Source organism: Oryzias latipes, chromosome 8, assembly GCF_053564925.1.
Source record: "Oryzias latipes strain Hd-rR chromosome 8, Olatipes_Hd-rR_3.1".
NCBI classification, from domain to species: Eukaryota; Metazoa; Chordata; class Actinopteri; order Beloniformes; family Adrianichthyidae; genus Oryzias; species Oryzias latipes.
Genome location: NC_136244.1, coordinates 1,023,151 through 1,048,047, shown reverse-complemented (window position 1 = coordinate 1,048,047; position 24,897 = coordinate 1,023,151). Strand labels below are relative to the sequence as shown.

At 51.2% G+C, this 24,897-nt stretch overlaps 2 protein-coding genes across 4 annotated transcripts; one reads left to right on the top strand and one right to left on the bottom strand.

Annotated features, from left to right (window-relative positions):
• Positions 1–5,973: 5,973 nt before the first annotated feature.
• slc16a6b (solute carrier family 16 member 6b) lies at positions 5,974–10,927 on the top strand. 3 transcript variants are annotated; one of them, XM_078951057.1, is made up of 6 exons: positions 5,974–6,091; positions 7,628–7,868; positions 7,996–8,139; positions 8,622–8,750; positions 8,964–9,848; positions 9,925–10,927. In XM_078951057.1, exons 2-6 carry the CDS (start codon positions 7,637–7,639, stop codon positions 10,182–10,184), a joined length of 1,650 nt encoding a protein of 549 aa, XP_078807183.1. In that variant the 5' UTR covers positions 5,974–6,091; positions 7,628–7,636; the 3' UTR covers positions 10,185–10,927. The 3 variants fall into 3 exon arrangements, with proteins under 3 accessions (XP_078807183.1, XP_023813650.1, XP_078807184.1); XM_023957882.2 differs by lacking the exon at positions 5,974–6,091 and adding an exon at positions 6,676–6,950; XM_078951058.1 differs by lacking the exon at positions 5,974–6,091 and adding an exon at positions 6,917–7,184.
• Positions 10,928–11,855: 928 nt separating this feature from the next.
• On the bottom strand, positions 11,856–24,890 carry gna13b (guanine nucleotide binding protein (G protein), alpha 13b). Its single transcript, XM_004071900.5, has 5 exons — positions 24,558–24,890; positions 17,216–17,439; positions 15,739–15,789; positions 13,946–14,146; positions 11,856–13,733 (listed from the first exon to the last, which is right to left on the bottom strand). The coding sequence occupies exons 1-5, from the start codon at positions 24,838–24,840 to the stop codon at positions 13,362–13,364; spliced, it is 1,131 nt and encodes a 376-aa protein (XP_004071948.1). The 5' UTR covers positions 24,841–24,890; the 3' UTR covers positions 11,856–13,361.
• Positions 24,891–24,897: the final 7 nt, after the last annotated feature.

Sequence of the window (24,897 nt, the reverse complement as noted above, 5' to 3'; positions counted from 1 at the left end):
CAACATTGAAGTCTCCTGGTATCCATCACCAATCTTCTATGGGTCCAATCTTTTGGATTTCACCAATCCTGTTAGCAAAAAAGGTTTGGTACCCATAACTGTCTCTCTGAATGGCTCCAAGAACAGTTTGACTGTCCAGTAGGTGATACCAGCAGTCTATTTTCATGCGGCTGTGCTTTTCGACGTACAGTCTTAGTCGAGATGCAAAGACAGCTCCATCCACACATTTAAGCTTTGGCTGCATCTCCTTTTTGGTTAAGTGGAGTAAGCTTTGCCTTTGACTCAGCCAGTCTAACTTGAACGCCTTTGATTGTTTCCCACCTGAAGTAAACCACAGCACCATGGCTTTTGTCACTTCCGTCAGAAAACGTTATTCCGCAGGGATTTCCAAACCAGTCTACTGGTGTGAGGCTCCTGGGGAAAGTGATGTGACTGAGACGTATATAATCTTCAAAAAGCTGCATTGCTTCTTCTCTCAGGTGGTCAGAAAGGGGGTTGTCCCAGGTGTCTTTGGTCTAAGCTCCACCTCCTACTTCTTGGAAGGCTTTCCTAACTAGAATCACCCCTTTTTGTTTTGTAGGTGTGGCTAAACCAATTGATGAAGATGCATCTCTTTTTCTTCTAACCATACAGAGTTATACATCTTCTTGATGTCGCCCAGAGCTGCGTGCACTCCTCTTCTGAACCGTAGTAAAACTGCTCGTATGGGATTTAGAACATCAGGTCCTTTCAACAAGAAGTCGTTCATGCTCAGCCCGTTGAACTTTTGGCTACTATTCCAGACAAGACGCACAGGAGTAGACATGGACTTTGGCTTTGGTGCAATTAGATGGCTCACATACCATATTGGTCCTTTCCAGCTGTTCAAGTCTTTCTGTGTGAGTTGTTTTGCCGCTCCCCTCTTCACCATGTCATGGACTTGGGCAGCATAAGTCATCTTCCATTCAGGTTGCCTGTTTAGTTGCTTTTCTGTTTTCAGAAATGTTTGCTCCACTCCTTTCCTGTTGTTTGGAAGAGATGATGGATCTACAATCCAGGGATAAGTTGCATCCCAGTGTGGTGAGTCGCTATGTGAGTCTGATGAGACATATGTGAGGCCTTGCTTTATAATTTCAAGTTCTTTTTCCTCTACCAATGACATTTCTTTACCTCCTGGCTGACACTTGCCACACCGACAACCTCCACACTTCGGATCACAAGCAGCTCCGATACTCTCCCAAGTCCACCAGTCCAGGAAGTTACTGGCAGCAACCGCACACCTATGCTGGGAAGATACATTTGAACCGCAGACTTCATTATATTTAGCAGCAACTGTTCTCATAGAACGAGCAAAATGTGTTTCAGACCTGTGAGCTGAGACATCAACATTTTCAAACAGATCAGGGTGAGCTCCACCTACAACTTTCCCCAGAGGACTGTCCCACAGGACTAGATCACCCACCATTTTGAGCCTTTGTGGAGACAGACGCCCCTCTCTGTGACTAATTAGTAGGTCAATTGTGTCTGGTCTCTGTAGGTCTTCTGGTTCAATCTCTGGAAAGAATCTTCTTAGTTGCTCTGGTGTTACAACTTGATGCACTTTTGCAATCTCGTCGAGGCCGTAGCATATCAACGATGTGCCTTTTCAGTTCCTTGAGGGGTTTTAACTCTGATTTTTAGGAAGTATCTTCTTGACTTCACTTTTGTTGACATCCCTCCAACACCATGAACAACCAGTGTGATTTTCTCACTTTTTAAGTCCAGTCTTCTGGCTGCTCTGTGAGTGATGTAGTTCGTGTCAGAAGCCAGGTCTATCAGAGTCCCAATTTTCTGACCTGCATTGGCAGTGACTTCCAACAACATCAGGATGCCAGGCAGCTCTTCAGCTTTGACCTCACTTTCTTCACGAAAGTTAGTTTTGTCTTTTGTGACTGCAGCAACGTTTGAAAAAGCTCTTTTAAATTGTCCTGCCAGTTCAGGTGAAAGTCTGGCAATTAACTTTTCTTGCTCTTGTGTAAAAGTTGGTCTTTTCTTGATTTCTTTTCTACCTTTTGCAGTTTCACTGGGTTCTTCTCCAATTGGGCAAAGAAAGAAACGATGGTTTGAAGAACCATATTTCCTGCAGTCCCTTTTTCTGCATAGGTAATTGGTTGTCAGACATTCTTCATCCTCAGAGTGACACCCTGAACATTTTCGGCATGCTCCCAGTTTCTTCACTGCATTTGATTTTTCTGAAGGGTTTAGTGCTTTAAACTGTTTGCAGAAGAATATCTTCTCTCTGTGTTTTCCATCCACCATCCTTTCTGGAGGAGCGGGTGGAAGCATGCTTTTTATCCAGTCTCTGGTCTGACTTCTCTGACACTCCAAGCTGCTCCAACCTCTCAAAGATGTCTTCTTGAGTTTTCAGGAACCTGAGAAGACTGTCAAAATGGCTGTCTGGGGTGACTCTGTTTGCAGGGTTAACCATAAAGACGAGCCAGTCTTTTTTCACAGCATCCGGTAGTTTACTTTCAATGGTTTTAATCACAGGTGGATTCTTCAGGGCTCCTGAATTTCCGAGTTCAGTGAGGTCAGCAAGAGCTTTTTCCACTGTCTGGATTAAATCAATGACTTTTCTGGGTTGATTAGCTTTCACGATTGGCATCTTCTCTAGATCTTCAATTATTTCCAGAGCAATGGTTGTTTTGTTGCCGAATCTGTTCTCAAGCACTCTGAAGATGTCCTCTGCTGTGTTGTAAATTGACAGGCGATGTGGATGGCAGATTTTCTCATCTATGCTGTCCAATAACTGGAGCCTTTTTACTTCTGGGGAACCAGTTGGTTCTCCTTGTTTCTGTAGACTATCCCAGTCTTTCTTCCAGCGATGAAAACTTCTTTTACAACCAGAAAATTTAGGCAATTAGTCGGCCTTAATTTAATGGTTGGCGTCGTTTGCACATTCACCAAACTTGCTGCAGCAGCTACTGCTTGAGATGCACGGTTCTCTTCTGCAGCGATTTGTGCTGTGATGAACTCAGACTTTCTTGCTTCAAGACCATTGATCATAGTTTTTAACCTTTTTACTCTGGCTTCAAAATCCCCTTTTTCTGCTATTGGTATCCACAGCTCCCAAGATTTTAAACTCTGAATTGAACCTTGGACAAGTTTCTGCACAATTGTAAACTGTGCTTTATGTCCAGCTTTGTTCACAGAAGTAACAGGGATGGCAGCAACATCATCACATGCTTTTTCAGCTTCTTGAACAGCAACACTCATTTCCTCAAAATCATATCTTGACCAGAGGTTCAGTTGAACTACACTTTTCACACTGTCAAACCTTGAATCACATTCATTTATTGTTTTTTCTAAATCAGAGTTTACCAGAACTACTAATGATCCAATCTTTTCTTTAGATGTCTTCATGAAAAACATCAGGTACCACATTTCGGGCATCTCCTGTCATTTTTCATCTGGTCTCTTTTTTTTCCTCCTGATCTGATTGGCTGATCCAAGCAGGGCACTGATTGGGTGACAGTGAAAGGCTGCTGTCTAATTTCCATTTCTTTCTGACAGCCATGCAGCGCGCAAAGAGCACACACTTATCACTTGAACAGTGCTAGCGGGTCTTTCCTACGACAGCACCATAGCGTGTTGAGAGTAACTGACATTATCCTAACAAACTCTCCACGACACACGACTGTGGGACGCTCCATTTTCATCACGTCCCTTAAGGCGGACGGATGAGACTCAAGGGACCTGCAAGACCCACCTGAGCTTCCTTTAAGATGCAGCCGCTCCAGGTCTACAACCCTACACCCCCCGGACAATCCAAGGACAGCACCCCCCGTACGTGTGCACGGGACTTAACAGCTGAAATCAAAAGAAAGATGAGCAAATCCAGGCGTTTTGTTTCTGCACCGTGGCATGCTGACGGCTCCAGAGAGCTTAGACCGAGTCCTTCTGAACATTTACAGTTAAAGTCCCATCAACTGTCACACAGTGGCGGTTCTAGTGACATTTGTTTTCTGCTTTTGACCCCTCCCCTGGGGCACCGGAGAGCTGCAGACACAGCCGTGCTCGGGAACCGTTTGGTGGTTTAACCCCCCAATCCAAAACCCTTAATGCTGAGTGTCCAGCAAGGAGTCTTGGGTATGGATTTGAACTCCTTCCAGTCACAGGGCGGACACTCTACCACAAGGCCTGAGCTTGTCACTAGTGCTCCGTGTTCTCACATCATGGTCAAGGTGTCCTGCAGATGAAAGTCTACAGCCTGACACACGTTTATGGCTGACATAAAGCGGCGTCATCTCACTTCTGTTGGGTCAGCAGACGTTCAGGTGTTTCCTCTCAGACTGTGAGGCAGCAAAGAGAACCCGGCTGAACTGGATCATGGGCACGTTCACGCTCCATGTGCCTTTGATAGGTTGATTGGAGATCTATACCAGACTCACCAATCAGCATGTGGGCCCCGGTGCCCCACCCTGAGGGACAGCGGTGGGTCAGAACACCAGAGGTGCAGGGAGAGACGGCAGGTTTTCAGTCTGCAAACACAACACAGACAGTAAACGTGTCCCAGGTCTGCGTGAGCGTCTGTCCATCAGGACAGCGGCCGGACTGTGAGGACGGTTACACCGCACTATGACCTTTGGAGCATGTCTGACTCCACATGACCAGGACTTTGAAACACTAAGACCATTAATAGACTGATAGTGTTATCTCCCAGGTAACTCGAACACACCAGATTAAAGGCTGTGAGCTAAGCAGTCAAATATCTAGATAGTTTATTTTATGCGTTTATTGAACATGAAGCGTTTCCATTCTCAGAGCTTTAGTGTCCCACGTCAGCTGCCTGCTATGCCAGTATTCCTGACAGACAACCACGTTTTCTGACGCTCTGAACGCCTCACGGCGTGTGCTACACAACCCAAATACCTGTATACATACATTTAGACTCCTTTCAAATGTCATGTACAGGTGTTACAGGTGTTACATGATGCCCAATTGTGGATTGGTAAACAACATTGGTGCATATTAAAAAAAGAAAGAGCAGAATGACACCAAGCTTTTAGAGGAACAGTCTGTTTCAAAACCATTTACAGCAGGAAAGATCACATCTGGACAGTGTCTTCAGGTTCACAAAACAGCTGCAAGCACACACACACACACACACACACACACCAACAGACACAAAAAAAGACACAAACTTGAGTGACACTCTTGAACCTCTGGAATGATTCTGCCTAAACTGATCCACTCCTTTCTCCTGTCAGATTACAGAAGTCATCCTAATCAATTTAAACAGTTTCTAGTGGCGGCTGTGGTGCAGTGGTAGGGCGGTCAACCTCTGATTGAATGATTGCAGGTTTGATTACCGTTTTTCACGCCTATGTGTTTCTTCTTTACCTGAGTTCTTAAATGATTTTTTCTCAGACGCGGTTTGTTTTGTGTTTCGGTGGAATACCTTCCGCCTTCATCAGGTGGTGGTGATGGGATGTCTTTAAAAACAGATGATTGACTGAGGCGGACCTGTCAGACTTTGACAAGTGACTCCGCCCCTTGATGTCCGTTTTTGCTGGAGGATGTTGCTGCAGGACCTGTTTGAAGTGACGGTGGAACCATTCTGACAGCGTCTCGCGGTGAAGCAGATCAAACTATGAGGATGAAACATTCTGATGACGGTTTTCACCTGTTATTGTGATGGGGGGGGGGGGGGGGGGGTTACTGATCTGCTCCTCCACAGTCATACAGACATCACAGCAGTGACCGACTGGTTCCACATGACCCAAGTCCACTAACCGGACACTTTGGTGAACTTCAGACTGATTTATGATCTGGATGAAAGGAAACTTTGTGTTGTGCCACAGAGAGGAGAGAAAAACCAAAACACAACATCTTTAACAGTGACACACACACTATTGTTTCTTACCAACACTCTGAACTTGTAATGCGCGTCACAAAAGTCCGTCCAACCCAGTCCACACATGTCAACAACACATAGACCTGTTTCTCATAGAGCGTGCACCTGTGTTCTCCATGGATGGACCTTTGACCCCTCCTCAGACACACCTCTGCATGTCTATTTGAGCTGCAGCTGCTTCACGCTGCAGCCAGCGCTCCATCGGCGGGGGCTCAGGTAAGTCAGTTCACCTGGATGCAGGTTTCTGCGGCCGCCGTCTGGAGGCTGTTCTGTAACCCTGGTCTATCCTAGGCACTTTAACATTGGGAGGTGGGTCATCTAGACCCACTAGACAGAGCTCTGAACCTTTTTTCTTCAATGATTTGTGATCTTCACTGGTGTCCATGGATGACATGAAATCTTTCCACCTTTATCCACCTTTGTCATGGTAGGGAGAACACGTCAATGCAAGGGGGGGGGGGGGGGGGGGTGTCACTGGGTTAGAACATCACATGTTCCAGAAGAAAAGTGTCCCTTTCTGTCATCATGGACCGGAACGGTCTGAAGTCCCAGACCGGTTCGGACCGGCTCTACACCAGAACGAACCTGCTCTCCGAGTCACGCGCGCGTCACCGCGCTGGATCGTGGGTCCCTCAGAGAATTTTTTATTTGATTATAATTTATTTTTACATTTTTTCAAATGAAATGTTTTCGGTTCATTTATTTGTTCTGTTTGTCCCGCCGCAGCCCCCCCATGCGCGCGCATCGCGTGAAGGCTGCCGGCGGGACGGAAGCAGCCCCGCCTTTCCTGTTCCGTATCTCTCACGAACAGCCGTGCGTGTTCACGAGGTGCGGGGAGTCGCGTTCCCGCGCACAAATACCGGCTTGAGCCGGAAAAGAGCTGCCAAAGCCGGCAGCAGACGCAGAGCGGACAAAAGATGCTCCCGGTCCCCCCCCGCCTCAGACCGGTACCGAGCGGCTGCTGACGGACCCCCCCGGAGCCGCAGCATCCCTCCCCCCCAACACATTTGCCGCCGTTTCCAGGACAGGGAAATGACGGCGAGATAAAAGAGGAAGCCACGTTGCTGCGAGGCCGGTGAGTGCAGACCGGAGACCGAGCCTCACCGGCTCCCGCCGCCGGGATGCAGGTCCCCATCCCGTCTCCTCTGCGGGACCGTCCGCGTGCGCGTATCGTAGTGCTGAAAAACCGTTCAGAGTTGTAAAGTCCGGTGTCGGTTTCCGCAGTTATCATCTTTTATTCAGGTGAACCCCGCAGCCTCTGACGTCACCACTCAGAGAAAATGCGGGGGAAACCGCTGAAACTAAACCGGTGAGTTTCGCCGCACGAGGCGCCGCTGCTGCCTCTGCAACGCTCATAAGCGGCTCACCGTCGGTTTCTATTGAAGCTAACGCACTGCAGCGCGCGTGCGCACATGATGCTTCAGACAGTTTCTATCCCTGTCTGTTGCTATAGACATGTATGTTATTCTGCAGACGTAAATGACCTGCAGAATAACAGCTGGAGTTTCCAGACTGTGCGTGTGTGGGGGTTGCGCACGCGCGCAGACTCAGTTCTGCATTCTTATTGTTCGACCGAACATAAAATTCAGCGAAGCTGCTTTCTAACATGAGCGCAGCAACACTGCCCTCTGGTGGTCACCGTGAGAACTGCAGAGACGTCCACAGATGGAGGATCTTGGATCAGACGTGCAGCTCTGCCGTCATGCTGCAGCTCACCAACATAACGGCCTTCTCCTCCAACCTCTCTTCCAGGTTGCAGCCATGAAGGTGCTGAAGATGAGAGGCTGCCTGGGCCCCAACGTTTACCCGGCGGTGCCCGATGGGGGCTGGGGCTGGGTGGTGGCGGCGGCCTTTTTCCTGGTGGAGGCCAGTACCTACGGGGTCGTGAAGACGCTGGGCATCTTCCTCCAGGACCTCATGGAGGAGTTCGGAGAGAGCAACAGCCGTGTCTCCTGGGTCATCTCCATCTGTGCCTTCATCATGACCTTCACCGGTTAGTCCCTCTCGCCGCGTGACAGACTCCGCCCCCCACCCACATGGACCACAGCTGTGTGTGATGGCGTGTAGGGATCCTGTCGGTAGAGGCCACGCCCCTGACCTGTCCTCCGTTTCTCCTACAGCTCCTTTGGCCACAATGCTGAGCAACCGCTTTGGCTTCCGCCCCGTGGTCATGATGGGGGGCTTCCTCACCTGCTTGGGGACCATCTCATCCGCATTCACCAGCTCCATCAAGGACATGTACATCACCATAGGCGTGATCTCAGGTAGAGACGCTTCCGTTCCTCCACGCTGACAAACCGGGCTTGGTTCTTACCGGGTGAAACAGCCGTTCAGTGAACTGAAGGGACTTCTAGCAGTGTTGAGCAAAAGCCACTTCTAAAAACACGGAGAGGCGCCGCCTGGCGGACATCCTGACCGACAGACGGCGTTGAAACGCTCATTCCTGTCAGAAGGGGAATGGCTGAGGTTGAAAGCCAACGCTCACTGCTAGCTCTCCCGCCGTAACAGCATGTCTGCCCGTGAATCAGAGCGGCGCTAACCCCCCCCCCCCCTCCTCTCTCCCCGTCTCTTTTGTCTTTACATGCCTTTTGTCTCCCAGCAGCCGCTGTAGCAAAGCCGTGTCCCCCGGATCAGCCCGCCGCCGCCTTTGGCAAAGGAGTGACCTGACTCTTTGACCCCTAGCCATGCAGTGTTCCTACCATGCGGGCCAGTGGCTGTCACGTCCTCCTGTCTTTGTCGTTTTCAGGGTTTGGGTACTGCCTCTCCTTCCTCCCCACCGTCACCATCCTGGCGCAGTACTTCTGCAGACGCCGCTCCCTCGTCACCGCTGTGGCGTCGTCGGGAGAGTCGTTTGCCGTTTTTGCATTCGCTCCAGGTACGTGTGGGCGTGGTGGGGGTTGGGGGGGGGGGGGTCGAGGCCGTCTCTGCTGTACGCGCCCCAAACACCAGTTCTGGAAGGTTCGCATGCCCTTTCTGTCCAACGAGCAGATTGGTCTTTAAATCGTCTCACGATAAGCGCGCAGGACGGAGTGGGAGGGGCTTCCTGGCGTGCAGATCTGTCACTGACCGTGCTGCTGCGTCTCTGCAGTCTTCTCCAGGCTGAAGGAGGACATAGGCTGGCGCTACTGCCTGGTCATCATGGGCGTCATCCAGGCATCCATCATCAGCTGCGGGCTCCTCCTTCGTCCCATCGTCATAGAAACCGTGAAGGATGCAGCGTCCGAGGCAGACGCTGTCGCCCAGAGCGACTACGAGCTGGAAAACGAGCAAACGTGCACCTCTGTGGACTCCGCCCTGTCTAGGGGCTCCGAGGACTCCGGGGTCCCTTCCTCTGCCTCTGATGAAGACTGGGGGTCGGAGGAAGCGAAAACCAAGGCCCTGATGGCACAGCAAGAGCAGGAAAGGCCCCGTTCCCCCCCTCCAAGCCCCTCCTCAGAAAAAGAGGGGAGTTTCCTCCCAGACTCAGAGGCCGGTCCTCTAAAGCCCCGCAGCCCCAAACTCCTGGACTTCTCCGTGCTCAGAGACGGCGCCTTCATCTGGTACTCGCTGTTCGGCCTGTTCGCCACCCTGGGCTTCTTTGCCCCCCAGCTCTACATCACCGAGCTGAGCAAGAGCCGAGGCGTGCCTGTGACGGCGTCCTCCTGCATGCTGTCCGTCATGGCGGTGGCTGAGATCGTGGGCCGCCTGTCCATCGGGGTGGTGCTGGACAGAGCGCGCTGCAGGAAGACCCTGGTGGTCCTGGGCTGTGTGGTCCTGCTGTGCCTGGTGCTGGTGGCCTTCGCCGTGGTCTGGGAGTTCTGGGGCCTGGCGGTCTGCTGCGCCCTCTACGGCTTCTTCCTGGGCACGGTGGCCTCCACCCACATCCCCTTGCTGGCCGAGGAGGACGTGGTGGGCATCCAGAAGATGCCGTCCTGCGTGGGGGTCTACGTGTTCATCCAGAGCTTTGCTGGGCTGGCCGGCCCCCCCCTGGGAGGTACGTCCACTTTGTGGCTGCCCTGACTGACGCCCCCTGGCACTGCTCACTCCCATTCCTCCATTCTGTTTTGCAGGTGTCCTGGTGGATGTGACCAAAAACTACGGCGCCGCTTTTTACTCCTGTGCGGCCGGCATGGGACTCAGCGCCGTCTGCCTGGCTCTGGTGGGCGTGGCCAAGTCCAGAATGTGCCAGAGGCGGCTCCGACGGGAGCAGAAAGATGAAGAGCAGGAGGAGAAACTGTCTCGGTGCAGCGACGATTCAGACTTTCTGGAGTTGGACTTTGGCCCGCGGGGTGGTCCGGCACCGGGTCTGCGAGACCCGTCTGTGATCTGAGCCCAGAATACCAAAACAGAATGGCTGCTGCTCTGAAGCAAAGAGACCAAAATCCTTTCCAGCCCTGAAGACGGCAGGTTGTGGAGGCCAGTGTCCCACCAGAAGTTTACCTCTGTGTTAGTTCAACCATGACGGACAGCTGCCCCCCCCCCCTCCCCCATCACATTTTCCTCTGGTTCCTTCAAATACCAGCAGATTCGGTTTGTTGGCTTTGGGCTCTGCTTTCACCCGCAGTGACCCCCAGAGGACCGTCAGTCCTGCTGCAGGGGAACACGCACTGCTGCTAAACGTGCACGCTGCACCGTGCACGTGTCCTGGTGTGTAACCCTGTCATACTGCAGCAGATCGGCCCGCTTGGACCACCTGATCCCACCACAGACGCCCGTCTGGCTTCAGCATGTCGCTCCTGAGTCTTTATGCAACAAGGTGGAAAAAGCCCCCCCCCCATGCCGCTCCTGCAACCTCTGCAGCACAACCAGACCTGAGATCAGTCCACAAACCGCTTTATGGTGGAAGGCAGGCGCCTGTGTTTGGCAGCGGAGCCGCCATCAGTGTGTGAATGTGTGAGTGAATGGGTCTGTGACTGTAAAGCGCTTTGTCCTTGTAGGAAGAAAGGCGCTATACAAGTATACGCCATTTACCATTTATATCTTGTCTCCTGATGATTTTTTTAAATAGCAGGTTCTTCCATGTCTGTTTCACTGTCATCACTTCATTTTGAAATAAATGCTTTCAAATGTCAACAGCCTTCGTTTATTTATTAAGTTATTCCACCATTGTTAGGAAAATAGTTAAAAAGAGTAAAAAAAAAACAATCTGAAGCTCATCAAACCCGTTTCACTTCATTTCTTTCTAGCACGTTTCAAATTATTCTGCATAGTTTGAAACTGCTGACATCACATTATCTACAACTGCATCAGTGAGATGATCCTACATGAAGCCAGACTTGGTGGCTCCTACCGGGTTGCTGTCCGTGAGAAACGGCTCTGTGTGAAGGTTGCAGACCTGATGATCGGATCAGATGAGGAACCACAGCAGCTTCAGCCACTCGGCAGCTTCAGCCACTCGGCAGCTTCAGCCACTCGGCAGCTTCAGCCACTCGGCAGCTTCAGCCACTCGGCTGCTTCAGCCACTCGGCTGCTTCAGCCACTCGGCTGCTTCAGCCACTCGGCTGCTGGTAGGAGTTGGCCAAAGCAAACAGGTGGGATTCCAGGTTGGATGCAGCTGTACAGACAGCAGGGAGAAACCTCCAGAAGAAGCGGACTCTAAAAGTGACCGTCTCCTGTCAGAACACGTCACCGCTGTCTTCCAGCTCTCGTCCAGAACTCCAGAGTTCTTCTCTGTCACTCAGACCTCCTCATACAAAAGCTGGTAAGACGTCTGAGTGACAGATGGAAGCACAGTTCCGTTAGGAAGGGTAGAAATGAGAGACGAGAGCAGACTGCTCCAAGTGTTGGACAGGTGCTTCTTTGGGGTCTGAACCCCCCAGTTCAGACGGAGGGGGCTTCGACACACAAGACTCAAAGAGAGTTCAGGAAACCAGAGACCCAGCTAACAGCCTCAACGCTTCCCCAGGTCTTTTCCCTGTGAGGGGGGTGGAGCCAAGACGGCGGCGGCACACCTGGATCAGAAGTCCGTATGCAGAGTGAGACATGAAGGCGTTAAAAAAGGTTTATTTACATCAGGTTTATTGGAGTAGATGGTCAGACAGCATAAGTTAACGTGAATACTGAAGCTCCTTCAACTGAACACTGAAACGTTGTGAAGAAAGTGTTTTGTTCGTTTCAAATCATTTTACAAACAGGAGGCGCCGTCATCAGGAACATTTGGCAGATCCTTTGGTGGAGACCGTTGGAATACCGTGGCGTTACCGTGGCGTTCACAGAGTCCTCCGTGGAAGGACACTTTTGGAAAACAAAGTTAAAAAAGAAATCTATAGAAAAGAGGCAAACTGGAATACGGACGCACGCCGTGGCGCCACGTCTGCACGTCCTTCAGAGTGAAAACGCTCTGAGCTCCTGGTCTGGAAGGACCCGGGAACAGAAAAGTCCGGCCCGTCTCCTCCCCCAGTCCCCCCCCAGCACCGTTTTCTGCAGACTGCAGCTTGTTCAGCATCAGCTGAGACATCTGACATCATGGTGGGGGGGTCACGTGGGGTTAAGGCAGCCCTTCAGGTCTGAGGACACACAACACTAGAGTGAGCCTGATGCAGAGCTGAGGAGACTCTGCCCCCCAGCTCAGCTGCACCCTACGGTATGGGGGCTGGCAGCTCCGCCCTCACAGTAAACGTGGACATATTCATGCACGAGCGGTGAAATCTGTGCGCTTTTAAAGTGCGGGAACATGGAGCAGCGTGCGCTGCAGCTGCGGGCGTACGTGCACGGCTGCGTACGTGCACGGCTTCAGCTTCCATAACAGAGCAAGGAACACGCGTGTGTGAAAGTACAGGATGGAAGCATGAAGGGTGCACGAAGCCCTGACTGACAGCTGACACCCTAAAGGGGGGGCAGAGCCTTTCTGTTTGCCATGGGGGCAGCAGAGCAGGACCCTCTGTCCCCCCCTGGACCGCCGTCTGTCCCTCCAAACCCCAACATGTGAGCAGCCGGAGCCACGGGGGCAGCGGGGGTCTGCATCCTGAAGGCACCAAGAACAGCAGACTGTCATCATCCGTCAGGTCAAACACTTATTCTGTTACGGGATCATGGAATGGATGGAACAGATGCAGATCTGCTGCTGCAGGCGGGGGTTTGTCCGCTACAGAGTCACTGAGCTGCTGAAGGGCGGAGTGGCCCCACCCAGGAAGGACCAGCACGCATCTCCAGCCGCCCCCCAACAGCTTTTATGGGCTGTCATAAACCGCTATAAAATATAAGTTAAGGGAAATGATTAGAAAGGTGAGAGAAGAATTCCTATGGTGTCCATCCCCCCCCCCCCCCCCTCTACGTCACCAGAGGCACTGAAGCAGAGTTAAAGCAGAAAAAGTTCCTCCATGAGATACTGGACCCAGCACTGAAGGTGGGGGGGGCCCCTGTGGCTACAGTCACGTGGTAACAGGAAGTCTGAGCTCTTGCCCACTGAGGGGCAAAGTCAGCCTGAAAGAAGGCGAGGGGGGGGCACTGCGGCGGTAGTGGCTTTAATACAGAGTTTCAGCTCAGAGGCCCTCTGGGGGGGGGCACCTCACTGGAGCATCAGCTGCTTCAGGTTGTCGTGCAGGATGGTGTCCTTGACGTCCCGGAACACCAGCCGGATGTTCTCCGTGTTGATGGCCGTGGTGAAGTGGTGGTAGAGCGGCTTCTGCTGCTGCTCGCGGCGCTTTTTATGAAAACACTCCACCAGGAAGTGCTGGACGTCCAGCAGGCTGGAGGGCTCGCCCAGGAAGTCGGGGAAGTAGTCCTTGATGGAGACCTGCTTGACCTTCTCCTCCAGCAGGTCTGTCTTGTTGAGGAAGAGGATGATGGAGACGTTGTTGAAGACGCGGTTGTTCACGATGGTCTCAAAGATGTTGAGGGACTCGCTTAGCCGGTTGGTCTGCCGGTCCTCCATTAGCACCTGGGGGGAGGGCAGTGGGTTAACTCCCGGTGGAAACCATCGGCCTCATTTCTAGCCTCTGTCCTGCAGGTCCAGATCTCCGTCTGGATCCACAGCCTCTGAACTTTGGCTGCTTTCCTGCTCACCTTCGGCTACACCTGATTACCACAGCAGTGTGTCTGGAGGTCAGGAACCTCCGTCTGATGTTTGATGGCCTCAAGTGTTTTCCTCACCTGGTCATATTCAGAGGATGAGACGAGGAAGAGGATGGAAGTGACAGAGTCAAAGCACTCGAACCAGCGCCGCCTCTCTGAGCGCTGGCCGCCGACGTCCACCATCTTGAAGGGCACGTTCTTGATCTCAAAGTCGTACTCGTGGATCCCCTTGGTGGGCTTCCTGGCCAGGAGGATGTCCTGCTGGCTGGGAAGGTAGTCCTGCACAGCCAATAGATTAGCTTAGATAGCTTCAATAGATACACATCTAAAACCGTCTGCAAACCAAAAGAGGATGAAGACAGAGGGAGAGACATGTGGAATTCATTTAAGAGTCCAGGTTAGACCTGAGTGTGGATTCTGTGTGTGAATAGAAAATGGACCATTCTAGACAGACCGTACCACTCAGTGGAAAGGAGGCTATTCTCAACGACATATGAACTCGCTACGTTTATAAAAGAACTGAAACACAATCGGTAGGAGGTAAATAAAAGAGTCGAGAGTGGACGCCTCATCAGACGCTCCTCGCCACACATCACTGCCTTCTGGACCAAATGTCCTCCGTTTGGTTTATCCTGATTCTTTTGACCTTCATGAAGGTCATTTACCTAACACTTTTTTTGGGGTCTAGATGACCCAACTCCCAATGTTAACGTTTCTTCAAGGCACTTTACCATTGGGAGTGGGGTCATCTAGACCCACTAGACAGTGCTCTGAACCTTTTTTCTTCAGTGATTTGTGATCTTCACTGGTGTCCATGGATTACATGAAATCTTTCCACCTTTATCCACCTTTGTCATGGTAGGGAGAACACCTCAATGGAAGGGGGGGTCATCTGGACCCCATAGGATAGCATATGGTGTAAGCGATGGACGTCAGGATGCACAGATTTCCCCCAAAGAGACGCTGCTGTCCTCGTCCTCTCACCTCCTCACACTCAGCCTTTTCTGAAGTGCATTGGTTTAAAAGAGATGAACCGTCACGTTTTCACTTTGAACAACTTCAAGCTGACTTTCAGTAAAAAAGAACCGCGCCCAGAGCTGCAGCTCAGGCGTGTAGACGGCTGTCACAGGAAGCCGATTGGCGTCTGCTGCGGTTCACCAGCAACATGGAAGTATTCACGACACGCTTCTGTTTCACATCATCACGCTTCCTCATTAGGGAACATGCTAAAAAAAGACAGCAGAGCAGATGTGAGGGTTCAGGAGTCCTGCCAGGACGGAGGCAGGGAGAAGGTTTCCGTCCCAGCGGTGGGTCAGACGACCGAAGACGAGGAGCAGAGCATCAGAAAGCTTTCCTGCTTTGGGCTGTCCGCCCTCCGTTTCCTACTCTGCGTTAGAAGACATCAGTTTTACAGCTTCTTTCAAAGAGCTTTTTAACTTCTGTAACTATTCTGTAAATCAGGATATGCATGTATGTCAATGGAAAGGGTGTCCTTGTGATGCAGAGATCCCGTCTTCTCTGCTCCTTCGTGGTGCTGGGATTCATCTGTGGGTTCATGCTGCTCTTTTCTGCTCCAAGCTGCTAAGAAGTCATCCGTCCTGATCTCTAAGGGAGCTCTTTAGCGGAGCTTTGCCACACACCACTCTGCAGTTATTGCTGCTTTAAGCTTTCTGCTCGGAGTCGGCATAAACTGTTTTCTGAAAACACACAGACTAGTGCAAACATGGGGGGGGTAAGGCCTCCCCGCTCGTCCGCGGCCGTCCGTCAACTCCAAAAAAGTTATGAGGAAAGACAGGAAGACCGCAATTTCACTTCTCCATTAAAGACTGCAGCGTTATCACGCCAGGCCTTCAGCTGGGGGCGGGACTTACCGACTGTCCGAGCCTGTCCAGATTATCCAGGAAATACTTCACCGACTCCCCCTGAGAAAAAACAAGAAGTTCTGTGAACCAATCACAACTCAAGTCCTTCTGAAGCACATGCCAGTCTCATGGGGAGGAGCTGGTCAATGACCTGAAAAGAGCTGCGTTTCCATGGTTACGGTGGATAATCCACCAAGACGACATGGTTTGAAATCATGTGTGGCACAGAGGGTTCCCCTGCTTCAACCAGCACATGACCAGGCCCGTCCAAAGTCTGGCAAAGACCATTTGGACGATGATCCAGAGGATCATGGGAGAAAGTCATGTGGTCGGATGAGACCACAGTAGAACTTTCTGGTCTGGATTCCCCTTAATGTGTTTGGAGGAAGAAGATTGATGAGTACAAACCCAAGAACAGCATCCCTACTGTGATGCAAGGGGGTGGGAGCATCATGCTATGGGGTGTATTTCTGCACACGGGACAGGACAGCTGCACTCTAGTAAGGAGAGGGAGACCGGCTCCGTGCATGGGGAGCTTTTGGGGACCGACCTCTTTACCTAAGTCCGACCATTGAAGGTGTGTCTAACACAACAATGACCTGAAGCCCACAGCCAGGAGAACCAGGTCCTGGAGTGGTCGAGCCAGTCTCCAGACCATGAGCCAATAGAAAACCTGTAGAGCCCAAACTCTGAGTTTCTCAGCGACAACCTGACTGATCTAGAGGAGATCTGTGAGGAGTAGTGGGCCAAAATCCTTCCTGCAGTGTTAGCAAACCTGGTGAGAAACTACCGTGGAAGGGAGAACACAGACGTCTGTACCAAACAGTAACACTGATTTCCTCAGGTGTTCAAACACCTATTTGCAGCAGTAGCATATAAATAAATCATTAAAAAAAAATCGTACAACGTGATTTTTTCCAGATGATTTAAGATGTCATTCACAGTAGACCTGTGTCTAAGATGAAAATGTCAGACCCCTCCATGATTTCTGAGTGGGAGAACTAGCAAAAATCACAGGGGGGGGGGGGGGTCACATACATATATGCCTCACTTATTCCATTTCTGCGTGTTTATTCAAATCATGGTGAATCAGAAGCTTATTAAAAGTGCCGTTTGGAAAAGCTCTCAGTGGTGATGTAGAAACTGCCATGGGCGGGGCCAAAATCTCCTTGCTCCGCCCCTTTCTGATCCTCCACCTGCAGACCAACAGATCCATGAACGTCTTTGTTTTCCTGGTCTGAGCTGGGATCTGGATCAGAACTGGACGGATGGAGGATTCTGACATTTTTGTTGAACTGCTAATGTTAGCTTGGGGTTTGTGAAGGGCGGTAAGCTAGCAGGAGAGTGCAAACAAAGAGATGATGGGAAATAATAAAACTGATGGTACTTTTTTATCCACTGAGGAAGCAACCCAAGAGCTGGAGTCTGAGAAACCATGACTCAGCACTTCACATCACGCAGGAACGCACAGGCCAACAGGGCTTACCAGCTGGAACTCCCGGCGTCGGTCGTAGGCGTTCTGGATGCCCTCGTCTGCCCACAGAGCGGCGATGGATGGAAGGTAGTGCTGAAAGATTTTGGACTCCACCGTGCCGTGAGCCCTGGCTGAGCGGGTGTCAAAGGCCATCATGGTTTCTCCGTGATGGTGGTTGGATGGGTTACCCCACGGGATGTGAAGCTTTTCTCTAGCATCCACCAACACTCTGATACCTGGACGGGAGGAAAGCAGCAGAGATTAGGAGGTTTGGTCCACACAAAAACATGTGACAGTGAGTCCAGAAGCCTGGGAAGTTTGGCCTCTTTTTTCTTTCTAACAGACAACCTGGAAACAGATTTTGGTGCTCCATTTTGATTTGTTCCATTCATTTTAGTTATTTCATCACCAGACTTCCCAGAGTCTTCACTCCAGTCTGGACACGTTTTGAGTGAGTCTGAGCAAATCACTGCACAGCGGTTTGTCCTTTGGGTCAATAGAAAGGTCAGTTCTGGGGGGGGGGGGGTCATTTTGACTGGCCTACAAAATAGATTAGGGCCCACCATTGATTTCAAATATGTGTTTATTTTTGCATGCGTTGGGATTTCAGCTCATAAAACCTACAAAAACAGGGTTTCAAAAAGTTCACAAGATCTGGAGAAACCTGACATCATTTTTCAGGACATGAATGATTTATTCACAAAGGAATCATCTACTGAACTCAAAGCACTGCTTCCCCACACGTCACTAAACCCGTTCAGTTCGGTTCAACATGGACACGTCTTCAGACCTAACGGATTGCCAGCAGACCGTCATCTGGGCGGGGCCTCAAATATATCCAGCACCTGCGCCTCCGGGGGTGGGGCCCCGGGGCTGGGTGGGCCTGGCCCCCTTGCTGGGGGGGGGGGGGGGGGGACAGCTGTTTGACCACCGGGGGACAGTCTATCATCTGTCCCCAACTTACCCCCTTCCTTATATAACCTCATAATAGGGTGAGGGGGTGGGGGGCTTAGCCTGCGATGAGCCTTGGGGGGGGGGTTTACTAGGCAGCGGCCCCCCTCCTGTGGTTGCCGTATGGAGTGGGCCCCCCCTCTTTCGGTTTTATTTGCACCTTAGACATGTAGGGCCCTTGGTAGGGGGGGTGCTTGGACATCACTGCCAGCAAGCAGCGGATGTCCTCCTAGCACCCTACCCGCCAATTTTAACCGCACCTTAGACATTTAGGGCCCCTTGGTGGGGAGGGTGAGGGGACGTCACTGTGAGTAATCAGGAGATGTCCCCTTAGTGCCCTACCCGCCAATTTTAACCGCACCCCCCTTAGTACACACACCCCTCCCCCCTCAATATATACATCCCAACATAAACACACACACATGCACACACACACCCTTTCAAACACACATACACGCACACACATTTTGCAAGGAAGGTGGGACCTGGGTCCGTCTGTCCCCTGCCTCTTCCCTGGTGGGGGGTGCGGGCCCCCCTTTGCAGCGGCGGCCGTGTCCCCGGGGTGCCGGCTTCCTGGGCCCGGCGGTGCTCTCTCCGCGCGGTGGGGGGGTTCACATTACATCTGAGCCGGGGGTGTTCGTGTCCCTGGGGGGTGGGTTCTGGTCCTTGCTCCTGAGTGCTGGGCCCCGCCAAATTTCCAACTGTGGCCGAGCCTGGTCGGGCCATATTTACAACACCCCTTGTGGGCCCTCTTTTTTCCCCGGGGTTCCCCCCTCCTGGGCGGGGGCGGCGGGCCCCTGCCTCGCTCCTCCCTGGACCAACCGTGGGCCGGGCGGGTGGCTGCCTGGAGTACGGAGCGGGTCTCCCTTGGGGGGTCCTGGCTCGTACCTGGGGTTGGGGCGGGGGGATGCCCGGAACTCCTGGGTGGTGGTGGGGTGCTCGTTTGGGGCTGTGGGCGTCCTTCTCCGGTGGGGCCCTGCGTTGGGTTCTCCCGGCGCGGCGGGGGGGCTGCTCTCCTGGTTGGGCTGGGGCGGCGCTCTCTTTCCCTCCGTGCGTCCCTGGCCTCTGGCTCTGGGGGCCTTGCGGCGGCCCTGCTGGCCCTGGCCTGGGTGGCGGGCTTGGTCACCCGGGCGGCGGTTGTTCCCTGCCGGTTCCCGTGTGGCGTTGGGGGGATTCCGGCTGCCGCTGCTGCTGCGGTGGGGGTCTTGGGGTGGGGATGGCTGGGCACTCTCCCTCCTTCTTTTCACGTTCCACCATCCATTTTAGAAGAACATAAACACTCACCTGAGCACAGGTGTTAGCTCACCTTTGCACTAACAGTTCGCATGACTGAATGACTGGAATATTTCACACTAGTTGGTTTTAAGGCATAAGTATGCGTGTGAACACTATCTGTTTTGTGTACATGTCGACAGGTGGACATTTTTGCAGCTAGCAGGTGTGTTTATAACATTTGAGTGTGTGTGTGGACAGGCCCCGCCCCCTTTTTTTTCTTTTTTTTTTCTACATTTGAACCTTACAATAATGATTAACACCAGTAAACTTGTTGCTTTATGCTGCTTCATGGTCTTATCCCCCTTCCCCTCCTATTATCACCCTCCTACCCCCCCCTCTCTCTAACATCCCTCTCTCTTCTTCCCCTCTTTCCTTTTCCGTCCGGTCCAACACAAAAGATTTCCAAACATGATTGAAATTAATAAAGTTTGGCCTCAATTACAAAAGGGGTTTATTCAGACATACCTTTGGTTTGTCTGAAGATTAATAACCCCTCTTGTTAAAGTAAAATATGTCCAACACAAGAGGCCCTCAGCTCTCATCTGTCTGCCCAGCTGTTTGACAGGACAAGTTAAAAAAAAAAAATATATATATCCAGCACCTGGCCAAACTTCGCCACCTGTGAGTCGGGTCGTCGCCGCCGACTTTATGACGACAAACGAAGGTTTAATTTAGAACCTGGCAGCAAAGGATTATTAGATAACCTTTGATGCGACGGCCAATCAAAAGAACAAATGTCACAGAAGTAAAATAATGACATGATGCACTAATAAAGGATCCCACTCATATCATTGTTCAGCCAGACTAAAGCGGTTTTTGCAGAGACGGGGGGGGGGGGGGGGGGGGGTTGGAGCTCGGTGATGCTGCTCTCACATGACCACACTTGATGACTCAGTCGGTCTTTTCCACCCAGTTCGTCTGTAGTCGACACGCACAGGAAGTTCTTCACACTCAAACTGAAGTGGCTGTAAGCTGGTGGACTGACACCCTCAGTGTGGGCTGGACAGAGGAGCCATGTGCGTCTGGGCCGTCGGAGGACAACACTGTCTGCAGATCACACGGGGAATGACTGTGATGACCGGAAACGCCGTTTGTAGGAGCTGTGCAACGTTTACTCTGCTTCTCATTCCAGGCTCTCAGATTCACATAACCTGCTCAACACTGCAGAAGACTTTAGTCATCAGACACAACCAATGAAAGCAGACCATGACAGCCTGAATGTCCTGTGAACCTGGATGAATCTGATCCCATTCCACTGTTTATCCCCACATCAAAGGAGGCGTGTCCGTCAGTGCTAACCTCCTCAAAGCTGCAGACCCCCCCACAGCGACATGGCTGCTGCTCTTTAGGACCCTCATTCCCCCAGAGGTGGGGCAGATGCCACGGCTCTCTGTTTAAAAGCCAACCATAAGACTCTTCTGGGGGGGGGGGTTCTAAAAACCACACGTGTTTCTTCATGTGTCTGTGTCGGCAGCCTGATGAACTCTGACCTTCACCCCGAGCCAACAGGCGCTCTGGTGTTGTGACCTTAAATAAAACAGAAGTTTAAAGATCCACTGTCCTCATGCAAAGCAGCCGTTCAGGGGCATTCAGGGGTTTGTTGTTGAATCAAACGAGGAAGAAGAAAAAAACGCCAAAAGGACTAAGATGTCTGCATCCATCGTTTGACTCGTGCGCCGCAGGAAGCCCTTCCAACAGCAGCAGCACGGCTGCAGAAAGCAGGACAGCTCAGAATCTGGGAGGATAGTTTTTAGACATTTAGAGCAGGCGAGCAGAAACCCACCCAGGAGGAGGGAGTCTATATCCTTAAGAGTTCACAGCCATCCTTTGTGGTTGAAGACTGATCCACGTCACACAGCGCCGCGCATATTTCACCAACACACCGTGTCTTCCAGTGTAATAATGTGTTACAAAGCCTGACTGGAACACTTTTGTCAAAAGAACTACAACAGCAGTGACTACATGGAAGCTGGAACAGCCTGATAGGATCATTCCACTATTGTTAACACGGTTCACGATGGGGCCGGGCACCAAACAGGTGCAGCCGGTGCGGCAGAAAGACAAAACCCTCACGGAAAGACGGCCCAGCTACAGATGTTCAAGAAGATAATATGTTGCTAATGTTTGGCATACAGGTGACGGGGAAAGGTTGCTTGAAGATCTGGTCGAGATTGAATGTGTTACTAGTAGAAACGGGCTCAGATGTCCAATCCATGGGCAGAGAAAGTCAGGTTAGACGGAGAAGATGTTGATTTTCTATTTGACACAGGGGTCAGATGTTAGGTTACAGAGAGGATATGCAAACCTAACAGAGATGGTGCTGTAGAAACCACAAAACACACCACTTAAGGTGAAAGTCTGCTTTAAAACAGAGATGGAAGCAAAAAGATGCAGCGACTCGTACAACCAGCAGGCAGCATGTGAGGCTTTAAGCTTAGTGGATGTGGATTCAAAGGCAGGTACTGAAACTGATTTGAGACAAATGTATTCCGTGTTTTGGTCAACTAAAGGAACCTTATCACATCCTGCTAGAATAAAGAGTCACACCTCTGTCAGTTCCTAGATGCCTCCCCCTCCCCTCGAGATGCAATAGGAACCATTGACTGTATAAGAGAACTGGACGGAGCTCCTCAGCCAGCAAGGTTGAGTCGTGTTCCTTCCATTGCCTGGCATCGGTCTAGTGGGTACGACGGAAACACACTGGTCCCAGATTAGGCGTGTAGCAATTCATCCATTTTTATTCCTACAATCCAACCAGATCAATCTGTCTAATGTCAATCAAATCGACCAATACAATTATGAAATGTCAAAATGAACCGATATCGACTCTCAGATCAGCGACCACAAATCGTGATATGAATCAAATCGTTGTTAAACCCCAGTTAGAGATGGGATTAATGGCTCTTGGAGGGAGCCGGATATCTTCGTTTGAAAGAGCCGTTCAAAAGAAAAACTCATTAGCGCGGCTCTGTAATGTTACACAGAGGTTGCTAATAAAGTGGCTACATAAAGGATTCTACGGTGGCCCAGGAGGGTCACAACACAACACAATAACTCACAACACTTAACTCAAAACCAAAGTATATTTGCAACTGAAGTTGCTGTGCTTTTATTCTGAAATTTCCACTGGGCCTAAACATGGGTTATCCCGTCTCCATTCAGGGTTCATAAGACCCTTCAAAGATTCTCCCGCAGCTTCTCTCCCGCTCTGTCTGAGGTTTGTCTGGGTGTCCGCCGCTTCCTTACGCGGGTCTCTGTGACCCACTTTGAAGGCTCACTGTCCTTCTGCCTGCGCCCGACAATAACTGGGACAGACTCACTCCAGCAACCCTGCAGCCCCAGCGAGTTAAGAAAGGAGGGAGGTTCAGCACCAAAATCCTCACATCCAGCAGCCATACTGGATTTATTTTTCTACCCTTTGATCGAGTCACAGAAAACGTCCCGTGCCCAAAGCTAAGTCCCTGATCACGCCACAGGACCTCAGGTCGCATCAGTACATCAACTCAACATTGAAACTCGATGCCTCTGACGCGTGAATGCGTTTGGTGTGAATGCAACATTAAAGTCGGGTCTGTCTGACATTGGTCCATGGTTGCAGACTGGCGGCACAGGGAACAGCTCATTAGCATAGCATCAGGACACAGCTATCTCCAAATCACGACTTTTTGTTGAACGTTCTGGTTGCTCGTCCAGCAGGTTTATCCAGCAGGGTGGCTTCGTATCGCGTCGCACATGGACAGTAGAGGAGAAGCACTGAAGAAAAAGACATTCACTAAAAGGAGAGCGGATGAACATGACTACTTAAACCCTAAATTAAACTTTTGTTCGTCATTAAAATGTAGCCGACGGCGTCTGCTTCACTTACAGGTGGCGAACGTTTTCCGGCTACTTTGTGGCCCCTGACCATATTCCTCTGAGTTTACAATGACCTCTACCCTTTGTAGTACAGAAGTGACACAGCTGTGTTGCTCGGACCTCCAGGTTTCTGCTGCAGGGACACCTTGGGCCCAAACTCTACAGCAGACCGTAGGGGTGTAACGATTAATCGATCCAACCAGATCAATCAGTCTGAGGAAAGTAGTTAATCCAATCAAATCAAATTGACCAAAAACCTTTTTAAAATATTTTAAAATGAGATAAATTGATAATCAATTTTGGGAAGTAGCATCTGGATTGAGCTACAGTAGGTTTATGTGACTAGGAGGTAAAAACAACCAATCACAGCGGACAAAACTCATGATGACATCAGCAAACACGGATCCTCCATCAGTCCAGTAAATGTGTGGACAGACAGAACATGGAAGTTTGGGATAAAGATGTCCTGCATTCATTTTAGGACAGCGAATCGGATCATCGTTATTGATCCTTAAGTGCATTCGTTCCAGAAAGTAGGAATTCTGTGAACTTGTTTTATGCATTTGTGCTGATTTTCTGGCGATGACATCACCATGTTTTCATAAAACAGATGTCCGTGTGATTTAATAAAGATCCCTGGCTGCTGACTTATTAAGAAAATAGTTGTTTTTTAAGGAAGTTTTATTTTTATTCTAAAAAATCCTATTAAACAGCAGCAGTGACCCAAGTCTGGGCTTGATCCGGAACAGGGATGTGGACCAGTTGCATCCCCAGAAACAGAAGCCATGGCGGCTTTAATGCAAAAGAGTCCAGTTTCTGCATGGCGGGGGTGGGAACAGCCGGACTGTTCACACTGACCCTGCAGGAATCGAACCCTGAACTGAAAGCGCTGCACGCCGTTGGTTGGCCCGGCTTCCAGCTGACGCATCACCTGCAGCTCAGCCCGTTAGTCTGCGTTGTGCGCATGCGGGACTCCGGTGATGATCGCAGTGTTTACGTTTCAAGCGGCTGGCTGCCGCCGCCGCCGCCGCCGCGATGGGGCTCCGTCACCCCCGACCCCCCAGTCCGGAGCTCCGAATGAGCCCGAACCGGTGAACCCCCGCCAGCGCCCCGCGGTCACCGCATGGGCGTCTCTGCGGCAGCGACCCAGACGGGCTGTCGAGACTGAGAGCAGCATGGCTCCCAACTTCCCATATTGTCCCCCAGGCCTCAGAAAGGGGGTGTCCGGCCTTCAGACTGGCCAGTTTGAAGCAAACCAAAGCCGCAGCCTCACCTTTGATGACGTTACTGAATATGGTGGCCCTGAACTCCTCCTTGGCTCTCTGGTCGAAGTCCTGCCCGTGGATAATGCGCATCTGCTTGAGGAAGGTGGACTTGCCGCTCTCGCCCGCTCCGAGCAGCAGGATCTTCACCAGCCGCTTGACGTACGTCTTGTCCTTGCTCAGACATTTGTCTATCTCCTTGGACTTCCGCAGCTGCTCCACTTCTCCGCTCGTGAGGAGACAGTTTGGGAAACAGAGCGATAAAATAGAGCGGGACGGCAGGAAATCCGCCATCTTTGAAACTACTAGATAGCGACAGTCAGAGGAGGGCGGAGCTCAGCGCGCGCCCTG